Consider the following 15,682-nt stretch of genomic DNA (forward strand, 5'->3'; position numbering starts at 1 on the left):
GAAGGATCGTAAAAGAATCAAGGATGTGCTGCTGGTGTTGCTGCGGCTGGAAACCATAGGAATTCAAAAAGTGCACCACCTCGTCCTTTTTATTAGCCTAGCTCCTACCATCCTCCTGCCCTCATTTGTACGAAAACATAAAGTAAAGAAAACCTGGAATAAAATCATACGAACGATCAAATCATACGAATAACGAAGGGATTTTCCAAAAAAAGTGGTGGTGAATTTGGAGAATTCAGACCGATTTTCCGGGGAAAATCCCGGTGAATTTTGAAAATTCACCCAGTTTTTTTCCGCTCTAATAGATCAAACATTCCACCCCACTGGCCCTCAAAGTCCCTTAATCGCCCAAATCCCTGTAGATATTTGTGAAAAGAAGAGAATATTCGTAGAAATTCTAATTTTTTTTTAGAATTTTACAATTTTAGAGAAATAGAATTTTAGAAAATTTTACGATCAAGAAATTTATTAACATTTACAGTAATTTATACTCTACTCTACGCAAACTGTTAGGGACTAAAATTGGATTAAAAATTAGTTAAAATAGAAAAAAACTCGAAACTCTCCGAAAAAAAACCGTCCAAAGGGAGTGAACAGACGACAATTTTAGGTATTCTAATGAAAAAAAAAAACTGGAAAACGACGGTGAAAATGAAAGAAAGGAGGAAAATGGGGGATCCATCGAAAAGATACATCCAGTAAGTAAGAAGAAGTTAGAGAAAAATAAAATTTTATTTTCCGAAAAATCACTTAGAAATTTTAACAACGCCATGAGTGCTAAGAGAAAATTGTTTAAAAATTCAAAAAAAAAACAAACAATTCCTTCATTGAAAAAATATTTGACGTACTTCTGAAATATTTGCTACTTTCGAAGGAATTACTGCTGGAAATGTGGAATTAGATGGAAAAATTAGTAGGAAAAACATTTTCCACAAAAAAATTGGTTTTAGAGAGGCGAGGTTTTTCAGGTTAAGGTAGTAATTTATGGCCTAACATTTAAAAAAAATCATCTAAAAAATCACTAAAAGAATCATTATCACTAAAATCTCTATGTTCGAACCACTTTAGTTTGATATAGAGATTAATTGCGCACCCATGGGCTTATAGGATAAATAAATAAACAAACAAATAAATGGTACGATGAAAAACACAACAACGAATAAGTCTTACGTAAGAGCCGGTCGTCGTTGCGGCCGCTCCCACCCTTCGTGGAGCGGACGGGATGAAAACGAAAACTCAACGGCGACGAAACCAGTTATACGGCGGAGACGACGGTGACTTCGCAGCCGTTGTCGCGTCGCGCTGCGACACCATCGCTGCGATGCGGGCGTGATCGCGTTAAGTGACGAATAAGCTAGCTGCCGCCGCCGTCGTCGCGTTCCGCAGGCGGTGAGGAGCAGCGAGAGGGGCTCTGATGGCGCTGGAAACCAGTTACGACCGCTGCGTACCGTCCGTCCGTTACCGCTCCGTCATCGTCGTCGTCGTCGCAATCACCTCGTATCGACACGTATCGAAAATGGAACGAGCGAACATCTCGACGACAAGTGGTTTTGTGATGCAAACGAGATTCGGGGGATGTTGTGTCAGCGGCCGACGACCACCGCCATCGATGACAACGTGTGCAGCAGGTGGGCGGAGGAAGATGGGGAGGAGGAGGAGGTGGAGGAGGAGGAGGAGGAGGAGGTAAATTACCGGATGTTCGAAAGCGTAGATGGTTTCAAATTCGGGTTAAATAAGTGAAATTTTAGAACGAAACTCCGGAAAAAAATGGGAAAAAATAGTAGAGAGGGGAGAGGAAGTGACTGTTAAAGCGGATCAAATCGATAAGAGGGTACTCCAGCGGAAAATATGACTTTTTCTGACTCATGAAAATTTATTGCTCATTCTCATTATTGAAATATTCCATACTAAACATGAAAATAGAAATAAAAATATAGAAATAAAAAGAAACACCAAATATTCTCCATAATTTCTATTAAATCGGATGAAATATGAGTCATAGGACAAAAAGATTGCCTGAAAAAAAAACGTGAAAAACTTAAAATGATTTCTTTTATAAGGGGATAAAAATTAAAAAAAAACAAGAATAAGCTGAAATCGTAGGAAAACATAGCGAAATCTCTCTGGACGTGTCCTATTGGTCGACGGAAAAATTAACCAATAAGCAACAAGTTATAATACAACATAATATCGATTGATTTTAACCATAAAATTTTAGGAATAACTTCAAATAGGTTGAAGTGAAGTTCTCAAAAGGTAAACGTTTGAACCGGTTTTATAATTGTAACAATATTAAAATATAATTGAAAATCGATTCAAAGCTGTGTATTTCAACGAGAAAATCAGAAACGAATGCAGAGATTACGGTAGGCGATTATGGTGATGCCAAAAATACATAAATAAACAATCGTAAATAATAATGATAGTGAATAAATACGTAAATAATCGTTTTTAACAGGTCGAGAGCAGTTCCGACCACAAAAAAAAAATGGTTTTCTCGAAAAATTCAAGAAAATCCCGTGAGGAATCAGCAGAAATATCCTTAGGCGAGATCTAAAGAATTCGGAAAACTCGTCCAAGCTCAACAGTAGCAAAGCAAAAGATCAGAAGAACATCTTAGAGAGATTGGATAACTTATGGTTTTGCGGGGGAAATTCTTGGAATCACCGTAAATAGACGTGCACAAATAGCTGCAGACATATGTGAGGATGCGGAAAACTCGTCCACACTAAATTTTGAGTGAGTAAAATATTAGTAGGATATCTTGGAGACATTGGATAATACGGTCTCGATCCGGCCACTCTGAGGTGATGGTGACAATGGTTACGGGCGGTCACGCGGCCCGGGTGGCGCTGACCTCTGGCCGCACCGAGTGGTACGCCCTTGCAACCACCACCGGTCGGTCGGTCGGTCGCTCGGACGAACGGACGGGGCGCTCCCCCCTCTCACCTCTTTACGTACCTCCACCACCACCACCACCACCACCACCACAACCGTAATCACCTCCTCAGCCCCCCAACAACACTTTGGGCAATAAACACCCCATATCGTAACGTAAGATGGAGATGAATTACGTAAGTAGGTGTACGATGTGCAAACGCGTCCAACACACCATCGACAGTCAATATTTATAGGAAAGGAATTGGGAGCGTAGGATTCCGGAAGAATTATGATGAAATTTCCATTATTTATACCAAGACATCGAATCATAAGGTGATCGCATGAGTGAATCAACAGTTGCCGTTCAGCTGAGGTGAGATCGTCATGCATGGATGAGTCATCGCTTCCTGGCTCGAACAGCTGATTCTCGGGCTCATCTCACAGTTCTTGCAGAGGGGAAAAAGCACAAAAGTGTACGTGTGAGAGACGATCCGAGTGCGAACGGGGCTCGGATGCGTTCGGTTGCGCTGCGTTCGTTGCTGCGTTCCCGATCGCGCAGTGGCACGCTCACCTTACACGAACAGCAGCAGCAGCAGCAGCAGCCGGAGCAGATGTGAGGTCACCACCACCACCACCATCACCGCACGCACGCACTCTTTCTGCCGGACATCTAAGGTCAACTGGTTGGCCGCGCGGCCACCACCGCAGCCGCCACCGCCGCCGACCGACACCCCGGCACGAACCTGTGTCATCCGGTTAGCAGCAGCGACTTCTCGCACTCATCCCGTACTATCAAAATCTGGAACGCCGTCGCGATGACGTCACCGCCGTCGCCGCCGCTCTTCAGCGCGCGACAAATTCGAAATCAACGTGATCCTCGCTGAGCTGAGAGATCAGTAATGGATCTACGGAGGTTTCTGGCAGATGATGGGTGTCGTGAGATAAGCATCCATGGTCAAACTACGTTTATAAATGGATGATTATGATATGAATTATGATTATTATTTATTAAATGATTACTAAATAATTATGGTGTGATTTATAATAATTATTAATTATATTTTTAGCATTTATTTTCATTTAATTTTCATTTATTTTTATAGGCATAGACGGGGGTAACTTCAACCACCGGATATTTTATATATTTCATTAATATCATTATTATTATTTTATTTTCACTTAGTTATCTTTAGGTCATTTTAGTTTATTTTATTTTATCACTAATATTATTATTTTATTTTAATTCCATTTTTTAAAAATGTTTTACATCAAAAATGATCGAAACAGAAGCGGTCAGAAATCAGGAACTTCGCCAGGTCATTGTGGCCAAAATAAAGATCAGCTCGCTTTTAGTCTCGTTTTTGTGAAACTTTTCTGCTCCTCTTCTGATTTTATTCTTCAGGAAAGGAGGAAAGAAAATCAGGAATATTTTTCCCTAGAATAAATTTTCATGACTGTCTTATTTTTTGCGTTCTTTATGGCTCTAATCCTGGGCGAAAGGGGGGTTGGGGAAAAGATATTTATGGGGAATTTTCTGGAAATTTCTGATATCAGGCGAAGATCGCACGCACAACGTTGTTTGGAACCGAGACTGTCACTCTTAAGAATAAATTAATTAAAAATAAATTAAAAATGGAACAAATGGAATAAATTTTGTTGTTGCAGCAAATATGGTCCGCGTAGAGAGTAAGTATAAAAGTTTAAGTATAAAAATCGTTTCGTTTCGCTTTTTTCAAAACTTTTCAACAATTCTAAGGATTTTGTGGAGAATTTAAGAGATTTTTTTTCTTTTTGCACGCACAGACAGCAGTGGTGCGCCGGACACTACGAGACGATCAGCTAACGAAGTTAGCTGGAAGTGCAAAAAAAAAAAGAATTTCACTCTCAGGAGGAATGCACTTCACTAATAAATCCTTGATAAGCCGGATGTTAAACGGATTTGAAAGGACATCTGAACTTCTGGTAAATTCATTTAATCACCTTTTTTTCCTAGTCGTTTCTTATTAGCTTAAAAGAAATGAGCAAGGAATAAGGTCAGGCGATCGGAAATCAGGAAAAGGAGGGGCTTGGAATTTCTGGAGAAACTTTCTGACTCTGGACAAAATAATCACAAACATTTTTTTTTTCGTAATAAATGTTTCGTAAAATTTCTGGGGAAATTTCTGACTGAAGACAAGGTAATCGCACACGTTTTTATCGTGATAAATTTTTCGTAATTTCGATATTTCCTTGAAATTTTGGACTATTTATACTAGCTGAGCAGGATGTGTTAATGAATGGTGTTAATGATCGGTGGGAGCGGGGTGTTCAGACCGGGCGCGGATGAATACCCGAATGGGACCCGGGGGGACCACGTCGAATAAATAAACAGCAAAGCGTCAAGATCAGCTGGAATTTATCCCAAGAGGAACGGACGACTTTACGTGCTCCAGCGCGTCATATTGGTGCGTTTATACTTTGTCGCTCGATATCGCTTCTTGCTTTTTTGCACCTCCTCGCTACAGCAGAAGCGCGATTAGCACAGATCAAACCATGTAACAGCAGAATCGCCCCGGCACGGTGATATCACATCGTGTTGCGGTGAACTTGCGCTGGCCTGCGACGTCATCGTCGTCGTCGCACGCATCGTCGCCACATTTATCGATACGAGCGATCGATGTAGTGATTAGCCGGCATTATCGGGTTTCGTTAATCGTCGCAATCGGTCTGTTTCTTCGGAGAAATAACCAGTGATTATACCGTACCCTATCAACGTTATTTGCCGGGAATATTATGTGACAGGAAGAAAGAAAAAAAAAGAAAGAAAAAGGGAGAGGTAGGAAGAAAGAGAGAGGGCATCTGAGGAGAAGCGCCTTCAAAAAAAAACCCCGACATGACCTCGAAGTACCCGTGCCCGGGACCGAATGCCAGCCGTATTCGAATGAGTATTCGAGGGAAAAAAGTTGAAAACAAAAATAATAATGAAATAAATGAAATAAAAATAAAATTCAAACAAATATAAGCACGGGTATTAAAGTGTGATTAGAATAGAACAATAGAACTGAATTTTTTTTAGATATTATTGAAAGGGACGGGACCCATTCGAACATTCAACAGGTGAAAATATCTGAATACGTTCGAGTATTCGAATTCGACATTACAGAAAAGTCTAAAGAATCAGTTCTCGAATAAACAGAGAAATGAATAAACAAACAAATAAATATAATCGAGAATGAATCGATCAATAGTGGTCGAGTGCAAGCGAACGGTCGAAAGCATCAAAACAAATGAGAATGAATGAGGACTATATGCGGTCAATACCATTCGAATACCATCGACATTCATTCACGTATTCGCCACATCGAATATTCGCCACGTCGAATATTCGAACCATTCATTCGCCTCAGCTACTCTAGTAGGAATTCCGTTCCGTTTCATTCAACTAAGAGGATTTTATTCTTTATTATTTTTATTTCATTGAAATAAAAGATTTGACAGAAAATTAGGGCGAAAAGTGGGAAAAAAATAAAAAGATGGATAATAAGAGAAAAAAAATGAAATTTGGAGCTTTTTAAGTTGAACACACTCGAAATGTCCTCGAAATTCATAAAAGTGGTAAAAATTTGGTGGCGCTTCCGGGAGCATTTCGCGTCCATCGACGCAGTTTAATGGAAACGTACTAAGAGATGTGGTGGATAGGAGGTTTCAGGATGTGAGGCGAATTATTCGAATGCGGTGAACGTTGGGGAAAAGAAATTGGCGAGTAGTGAACATGTCCGAAAATTCCAGAATATTCCTCTCGGTGATAATTATATTTTGGTAAGCTGTCAAAATTCTTCAGGATATTTATTAATTAATTATTTATTTAATATTTAATATTCGGGATATTTATTTATTTATATAACAATAAATTCTCTAATAATCGTAATACATTTACTATTATTATTCTTACTACTATTAATAATTAGTATATTATTACTATTAACAACAACAGTAAAAATAACAATAATAATATAATAGTAACAATAATAATAATTTATTTAATGATCCAAGTCACCAAGAATGGCTATGTGACAAAAATACCAAAAAAAATATGTAAATACAGAAATAAATACAACAAATAATACGACAATAATATAACAAATAAATACAAATAAAATTTGCTTATATATACAAATAATATGTTAATTTGTTGAGATGAAGATCAATCAATCGAAAGATAAGATCAAGATGTTGCGATATTTTTACATTTTCAAAAATTGTTTCCATTATTCCATCCCTATTATTTTACATTTTTATAAGTTAGAATAAAAATTATTTTTTCTTTTCTTACCTTCTTTTTCTTCTTTTTTTTGTTTCCTTCTTTTTTCTTAAAATTTACTTCCTCCAAAAAAAACGAACTTTCGGGGGATCCAGACCACTACATACTCCCAACGCTATCGAAATTGAACTCAATAGCTCTTACTCGGATTAGGATACGGTATATTTTTCCATTTTTCCCGTGTACAATCAAGAAATAAATTTCCAACTATTCTAAAAATATTTATTTTATTCATCTTAAAAACTTGCCATAGCCTTATCAGATCAAAAAAGGAAAACAGAGAAAAAGAACACTCTCCATTTTCTCACGTGGACCTCTGACGTAAGGAAAAAAAAGAGGTAAATAAAAGAAAGTAAACAAACAACAGCGAAATAATAATGATAATAACATCAGTCGTGTTTATAGGGCGCTGATAAGAGGCACGTTGGATTACGACGCGACGAGAGGTCGTAAAATTTCGAAGCGATACGAATTTCTTATAAATAATAACAAAATATAAAGAATAAACATTGAATTGAATTGAATTAAATTAAATCAAAAATATATCAAATATCAAAAAAAAATATATCAAATATCAAAATATCAAAATTAAATTAATTAAATAAAAGTAAAAATAAAATAAACAATAAAGTATAAAGAATGAACACTGAATTGAATCGAATTGTGTTAATCAGAATAAATGAATAAAAAAATAGAAAAAAGAAAAATAGACAAGAAATAAATAGACAACAAAAAAAAAGCTTCGTATTCTTCAGATTTTTCCTGAGTAAAAGTACAAACTAAGCAAGAAGGCATTCGACCGCATATTGAGATAGAATGACAATGTTCTCACTCTGGAGGGAAAAAATTGGGAAAATCCCAGAAATTCGGAGTACAACGTTTTCCTGAGCGGCGACCCAACCCACTTTGGTGAGGAGGCGTTTGAATCGATTTCTTGTGCAGAATGAGAACGTAAGGAGACGATTGTTGGCCGCTACGATGCATGCGGCCATCATTACGTATCATTACGGTAAATCGAATGAAAAAGCAGGAATTCCCCAAGGGAATCAGATCCATGCAGTCGATGGATGGGGAAAACATGGAAAATATGGGGAAAACTGTGCTTGAAACTCAAAAAAACCAGGAGAAGACGGAATAATCCACGAAACCTCATCCTTTGCTTTCGGATTCGACCTCATGCTTCCGCCGCTCATCATGGGTCGGTCATGGGTGAATGAGGCTCATGATCATCACACCACGCACACACACCACACAGATGGAACAGATGTTCACGAGGCGACCGGGGGGGGGGGGAACGACGACGAACACACACGCACGAACGCTCCATCTGCTCCAGATGACGTGCAGAAGTGTCGAATCGGTCACGTCTTGGCACTCTCGGATTTTTCGAATCGCTTAAATATTCCGCCCTACGCGCCCCTCCCTTTTTATTTCAACAAACCTTGTAGATATGTTTCAGGACCATCATCATCATCATCAAATATGAATGGAAATAAACTGTTCTTGTATGATCCTATAAGTTTTTTTTTTCACGGACAAAGTTTTCACGTCCAGGCCTCAGATAAAAGAGATCGCGGATCTACCCGATCGACCGATGAAGATCACTGACGATTTTGGCAGCCATTGCTGATTGAAATGTCCCCATTGTTGGGTAGAAAATAGAAATTTTAAGAAAAAAAAACCTCAGCCAAACAATAGAAAAGAATTTATAGGAGAATCTAATTAAAGGATTGATTATGGAATGACCATCCAGACGGAGGAACAGTTACAAAATCGTGGGTAGCATAAAAAAATATTCCACCGGGTATCTGAGAAATGAAAGAAATTCGTTGAAATGCAAGAGCTTCCAACGTTATTGATAGTTTGGAAAATTTCAGAGAATAGAAAAATATCCAGAAAAAAGTTCGATGGCTGGAGAAAAGAAACGGAAAAGGAAATATTATTAAAAGACTTTTTAAGGATCTTTAACGCAGAAATTTGAAGAAAAGAAACTTCAAGAAATTAGAGAAACGGATTAAATCCTTTTTACTCCTGATCTTGAAAATTCCTAAAATCTTAAGGTATTTTTTTTTGAAGATCAATAGATTTTTAGCCACGATGCAGCACTTTTGACAAAATAGGAAAAAAAGTTAATGATAAGAAAAAAGAATAAGAAATAGGAACGGGAAAAAAGCATATTGTGGTCTGAACAGTTGTTAGAAATTTCGTGGACGGCAAATGGCAAAAGTGTAATCGAGTGCCGAACATTTTGCAAAAGCTATGAACGTTTTTTTTTCTCGGAAAGTTATTTCAAGAGCTGGAGAAGAGGAGGAGAAGAAGAAGAGGAGGAGGAGGGGAGACGTAGGCAATGAGGAAGGACAACTGTGTCTGTGTGTGCGTGTGTAGTGCAGCGGTCACATTTCGTCGTTGGTTGGCGGCAGTTCGGCTGATCCCCGAAGTGCGCTTGAACCGCGCTCGAACTCAACGTTCATATATCCCTACCATACAAGGAACAAAGAAATCACGATCAGAGTAATTATCGAGTAGTACGGTAGGCGGGTACGGTAGGATGAAGGATTAAAGAAAACTAAAGGAATCGAGAGAAATTGGTTGTCACGAGCCATGTGAGAGAATTATCCTTAAAAGCGGTAGTTTAGCAGCATCGGGAGTGACAGGGTAAGTTCTCGACGATTCGACGAGGAAAGAAATATGTACGTAAGGGCATACGTCTAAGCCGAATCGGAGAGTAGAAATGTCCTCGAAGTGCAGCAGCGGCGACGTCAAGGACGACCGTGGATGTGTCCTGGCGACGAGCCGCACACGTACATACATATATATACATACATACACACATACATACATACATACACAGCAACAGGCTAGGCGCTAAGCCAACCGTCGACACCGATGTCCTCAGTTCACCGAGCACCCGTTGTCAGTGAGTGTTCTGCCTCTGCGTCTCTGCCACACACACACACACATTTCGGCGTGCAGCAGCGGCGGCAGTGGCGGCGGTGGATTCCGGAACGAATGAGAATGGGTCAATGTGGAGACACCATACATACATACATACACACATACATACATACTCGTACATACATCCATCCACCACCACCACCATACGACCTGTGTTCGTCTTCATTTCGTCGCCACCGACCGTGACCGACCAGCCAGATCCTCCCGTGAACAGGAGCTCCTCAGCAGCCCGCCCGCCGATTGTTATTACCTCATTTGCACCTCGTCAGCCGCGCTCCCCATGCCGACAATCACAGCGAATAAACAAATAAATATGTAAACAAGTGCCATGGACGGACGGCTAAAGGTCACCGCCAGCGCACAGCCGCCGAGACATGCCCGATTTAGAAACGATTGTTGAGTGTCTGCCTGTGGAAGCGTGTTTACGGTCAACACGAGACCATAGAGTGGATTTTTAAGGTCTCTTGGAGTTGAGAGAGAAAAATGAAAGGGATGAACGAATGAATGGGTGAATGAATGAGTGAATGAATGAATAGGTGGAGAAGTGAATGAATGAAAGAAAGGATGGATGAGTAGTGGATGAGTAGATGAGTATGGGAGAATGAATGAATGAGTGAATGACTAGGTGATTAAATGGATGAATGAGTGAACGAATGGATGGATGGATGAATGGACGGATGAGTAAACCGATAAACGGATGAATGAGTGAGCAAATGAGTGAATGAACAGGTGAATGAATGAATGAGTGAATGAATGAATGAATGAATGAATGAATGAATGAATGAATGAATGAATGAAATCATTACACCAATTGCAGACAAAAATCAGTACAAAGAAAAACACACGAAGAATGTCTGGATCATAGCTTCCACACAGAGCGGCTTCTAATTTAGAAATAAATAAAGATAAATAATAAATAAAGATATTATTAATAAGTAACAGAAAATTTCATCAAAAATTCTAAATTAAGTTGTCGATTAAAAAATATTTCGAGGAACTTCCCCCCGAAACCGAAGGATGTAATCCCGGTGATCCCTTGAGAAGAAAGTTCGACCACAAATCTTTCCTCCTCTTTTGTTCATAGGAGAATTTCTTTTTCTCGACGAAGTTTTCCGAAAGAATCAATTTTCAACTTTGTCCCGGGAGGTACACAGTGGAATAATCCGACAATTTCTGTACTATTTCCTTAATCTTGAAAAATTCCCCGAATACATTTTGTTCCCCAAAGAAGTCAGAGGTGGATTTAATGAACGAAGTGTCGCCAGGGAAATAAAATAATGTGCAAAATCCGACAAAGAACTAAAGTGGGAAAAGAAGGCAAGATCGAAGTGATCCGGAGGTTTTCTGGAATTTTACTGGAGTTTTTTGAAAGATGCCTCATTCTGAGGAGATTAATTTTCATTTCAATAACCGAAACGGAAACGAAATTGATCGATTGGATCGATTGATTGATGAGATTGGAAACGAAAGATTATACGTAAAATTAGGAAATGTTTCAAAAATCATCGTAGAGTTCACGTTTTCGGGCATATTTCCATTCAATTATGCACGATTTGATGGTGGTTGGATGCGTATTCCCGGCATGAAACAGAATCACATAAAAAGGAGATCCAGGAGACTGAATGGGATGGTTGAATCCTACGTGAGAGCGAGTTGACGACGGACGGATGAGACGTCGCCGCGCACCCTCCTCCGCCGATCGCAGCAGCTGCGAGCGCGCAGCGATGGTGACGGACGGTATATCAGCGCGTGGTGGTACCGGCTGAGACGACCTTCCTACCAGTAGGCGCCTGGTGGACATCATGTTCTTACCAGGGAGGCATGGGGGAAAAAACCACGACCACGACCGACCGACGGACGAACGGACGGATACCATCGTAACAGCGCCATCGTAACAGCTACATCGACGAGAACGTGAATTTCTACCGGTGACCACGAATGTGGGTGAGGAGGGAAAAATTGTGGCACCGAGGTCCACGGGAGGAAGATGCGCACCACCGTTGACCTCCCGTAGACCCTTCGTTCACTGGTTGGATTCGATTTGCTCAGAAATCTGTGGTGGTAGAGTTTCGAATTATTTGAAACTATTCGAATATTCGAAAAAAAGGAAATCGAGATTTGGCAGGATATATCGATTGTTCGAGATGTGTTACAAAATTGAACTGGACCGTGGGAAAAGATATTGTACGAATTTGAGGCATTTGATTTCTAATCGGGATATTCTGCGAAATGTCGACTATTCAAGAACAAGTGGGACCAGGTCCCACAAAGTCATCTATCACGGTTACCTTAACCGCTTAATTGACTAAGGAGTTCAGTTGAGTTCAACCGAGTTCCTCAGTCCGCCCAAAACCTCAGAGATGGAATTATGCACGGCTGTAGTAAATTGGAAAATATATCGATTCATCTCATAAAAAATGAATGTAATTGATTAAATTTTTTTCAAAAATTTAAAAATTCTAAAAATGGTTGCATCATAAAAAAACTTCAAAAATCTGCAAAAAATCAGCAAAAAATAAAAAAAAAACAATATCGATTTTTTAATAGATTGTAAGCAAGGATGTGAAGTAAAAAAACCTTTAGGAAACCCAAAAGTATCAATGAATTGGTGCTGCTGAAACTAGTTTATCGATCGAGTAAAATAATTCAGTAAAATGTTCTGAAAAAAATCGATAATGCTAGGTACGTCTCTAAATGCTATGTGTATAGCTTATCAAAAAATCAATGAATCGATTATGTAAGATTCGGCAACAATCGAGTATAAACACATAGCATAATGATTAGGATGTGATGTGATACGACACTTTTATTCACGGATCGCGCCAGGAGACGCTCCAGAAAGAGACACGCGGACTCTGCTCGGGTTTTATTTGCAGTTGGATCGCCACGAATTTCCGACGATAAGCGCTATCGCGGCAGTTATTTCGGTGCGCCAGCACGAAACTCGGCACGTCTAGTCGCCGCCGCCTCCTCCTAGTGACGGTGGCGATGCCGTCGCTGCCGAGCCGCCGCCGTTGAGTAAACAACGCAGTAAACAACGATGCAGTTCAGTTCGAGACAACCCCGCAACATCCACGAGAGACTCGGCTGCTCGGGGCGCTACTGACACATACTAGCACGAAAACGTTCGCGCTAGTACGCGTGCGAGCGAGCGTACACGTACACGTGACGTGACGTGACGGCACCGCCGCCGCCACCGTCACCACCACACCATACGGAGGTAATCATGGTGCCACCGTGAACGGCGGTGGCGGCGACGGCACGAATGCGACGCGACGAGAACGTGTTGACATCATCACGTGCGTGAGACAACGAATATAGTATAAACAAAAACAATGAGGTTGGAGACGAGGTCGAAGATTTCCGGACGGGACATAGAACTGGACCTCATGGGAAAAAATGAAGAAATTAGGGATGCATTCAGAGATTTGCAAAGTATGGAGGAATCCTTGACAAAAAATCGTTATAATCGTTTGTTTAATCGTTTCCAGAAAAAAAAATAGAAAGTGGTTAAGATAAAAATAAACACAAATGTAATTTTAAAAAATAAATAAGTATGGAGTAATCCGTGGGAAAAATCATAGAATATGGGGAAAAATCATAAAAATATGGGGAAAAATCATAAAATGTGGGCGACTTGCTGGATTATTTATATGGATATCTATGGGCTGATCATATAATACGTACCGTAACGTTGTTATAAAAATCGTTCGAAAGTACACACAAACCTCAGCGACAAACGGACATAAAGGACGAGTTCAGTGCATTCGAATCGCGTTCGAATATATATGGTCATGTGATAGCTGCACGTGTAAATAAATACGTACTCTGATCCTGATCTGTACAAGAATCCAGACAAGACATTATTTATTTATTTTCTAATTGGCAAATAAATTACTACTTACACCAATAGTAGCATCATAATACTTTCGTTACTTTTTAGAAATAAAAATAAATAAATAGGAGAAGATTCCCGTTCCATTGAAAAAAAAATTACAGGAAAAAAATTCCTCTACCTTCAAAATTCGCTTAGAATTTTGTTAGTTGCTGAAAAGTTGCTCAGATCGCTGCAAATTCATGGATTTACCCCCATTTAAATAGTCACGCCATCCAATTGTGACTGTTTTTCTTCTTGAAAAGAGATTTACGATTCAAATTTGCTCGAGCTCGACTCTAACTGCGAAAAAAAAATTACTGAGAATCTCAGTGGAAGAATTATTTCTGTGGTTGTTGTTCCTGAATGCAATTGAAAGGTGGGAAGATTTTTCTTTGAAGTGATTCTGTTTCGTAAAACATTAGCAAATTTCCTGCAAAACTTGTAAATTATGACAATACCTCTATTATAATTAAAAATTAACTAATTATTTTGATTGTTGAGAATTAAGTCATTCTAAAAAAAACCCTATGCGGGGTGATTACAAACCTCAACACCATTTTTTGCACGAAAATCAATTTTTAGGTGCCATGCACATGTACATCGCGTTTTAAAATGTGTTCACAGTCGCCGGCGCCTATGTTTGTGCGTGTGACCGCAACGCTCCACCGCTACAACTTAAAAACACGCTTTACGCTTTCCACATGCACCCATTGCCACTTTTCGTGCTCTAATCGAACGCGTGCACGGGCCGCGCGGTCAAACATAAGCACCTTTGTGTAAATTCACGGATTTTTGGAAGTAATCGATCAGGAACTGTGAGCGCACGCACGAGATCTTCGAAATTCCAATGGATCCAAAAATCCGCGAAAAGAAGAAAATTCGCAAGGATTCTGCCATTCAACACCAAATTCCATAAATTCTCCATTTTCTATTTAATGTCATATCTTGCGGGACATGAGATAAACAAGTAAACAAGTAAACAAGTGAACAAACAAGGAGGAACAACGTCTCGCACCGCAGCATTGAATAACAATCAAAAACTACTAAAAATAAATAAATAAAAAAACATACATTTTTCTGTCCATTTATCCTTGTTGGAAATTTTTGAAGGTTATCAAAATTACAGCAAGCATAACGATTGGGGAAAATGATTAAAATAAATGTAAACAAAAAGTAATGTAACATAAATTGAATTGAAACAAAATTTTTAGATAAATAATAGGCAGAGAGAATAATCAGGAAGTCTCACGAATTACGGTCATAGAGGGGGGGAACACACAGATATATGGATATACATACATACACACGCATTCATCACGCCACAAATACAAATATACACATGTATACGCACGTGTATACACAGATATACGTGCACATACATCCTCTGTGGGGATATACATATGTGCTTTGTGTGTGTGTGTGTGTGTGTGTGTGTGTGTGTGTGTGTGTGTGTGTGTGTGTGTGTGTGTGTGTGTGTGTGTGTGTGTGTGTGTGTGTGTGTGTGTGTGTGTGTGTGTGTGTGTGTGTGTGTGTGTGTGTGTGTGTGTGTGTGTGTGTGTGTGTGTGTGTGTGTGTGTGTGTGTGTGTGTGTGTGTGTGTGTGTGTGTGTGTGTGTGTGTGTGTGTGTGTGTACTTTGTTCCTACCCCCAAATGTTAGAAATTACGGTTAT

At 39.5% G+C, this 15,682-nt stretch overlaps 1 protein-coding gene across 2 annotated transcripts; it reads left to right on the forward strand.

The window, feature by feature from the left end:
• Positions 1 to 1,575: 1,575 nt before the first annotated feature.
• RB195_011960 (uncharacterized protein) lies at positions 1,576 to 8,810 on the forward strand (the record flags this gene model as incomplete). Of its 2 annotated transcripts, none has more annotated exons than XM_064193601.1 (3): positions 1,576 to 1,727; positions 3,334 to 3,493; positions 3,556 to 3,699. In XM_064193601.1, 3 exons carry the CDS (start codon positions 1,576 to 1,578, stop codon positions 3,697 to 3,699), a joined length of 456 nt encoding a protein of 151 aa, XP_064051183.1. The 2 variants fall into 2 exon arrangements, with proteins under 2 accessions (XP_064051183.1, XP_064051184.1); XM_064193600.1 differs by lacking the exons at positions 1,576 to 1,727; positions 3,556 to 3,699 and adding exons at positions 3,222 to 3,253; positions 8,735 to 8,810 and having other exon boundaries at positions 3,334 to 3,555.
• Positions 8,811 to 15,682: the final 6,872 nt, after the last annotated feature.

Source organism: Necator americanus, chromosome III (genome assembly GCF_031761385.1).
Source record: "Necator americanus strain Aroian chromosome III, whole genome shotgun sequence".
Taxonomy (NCBI): Eukaryota; Metazoa; Nematoda; class Chromadorea; order Rhabditida; family Ancylostomatidae; genus Necator; species Necator americanus.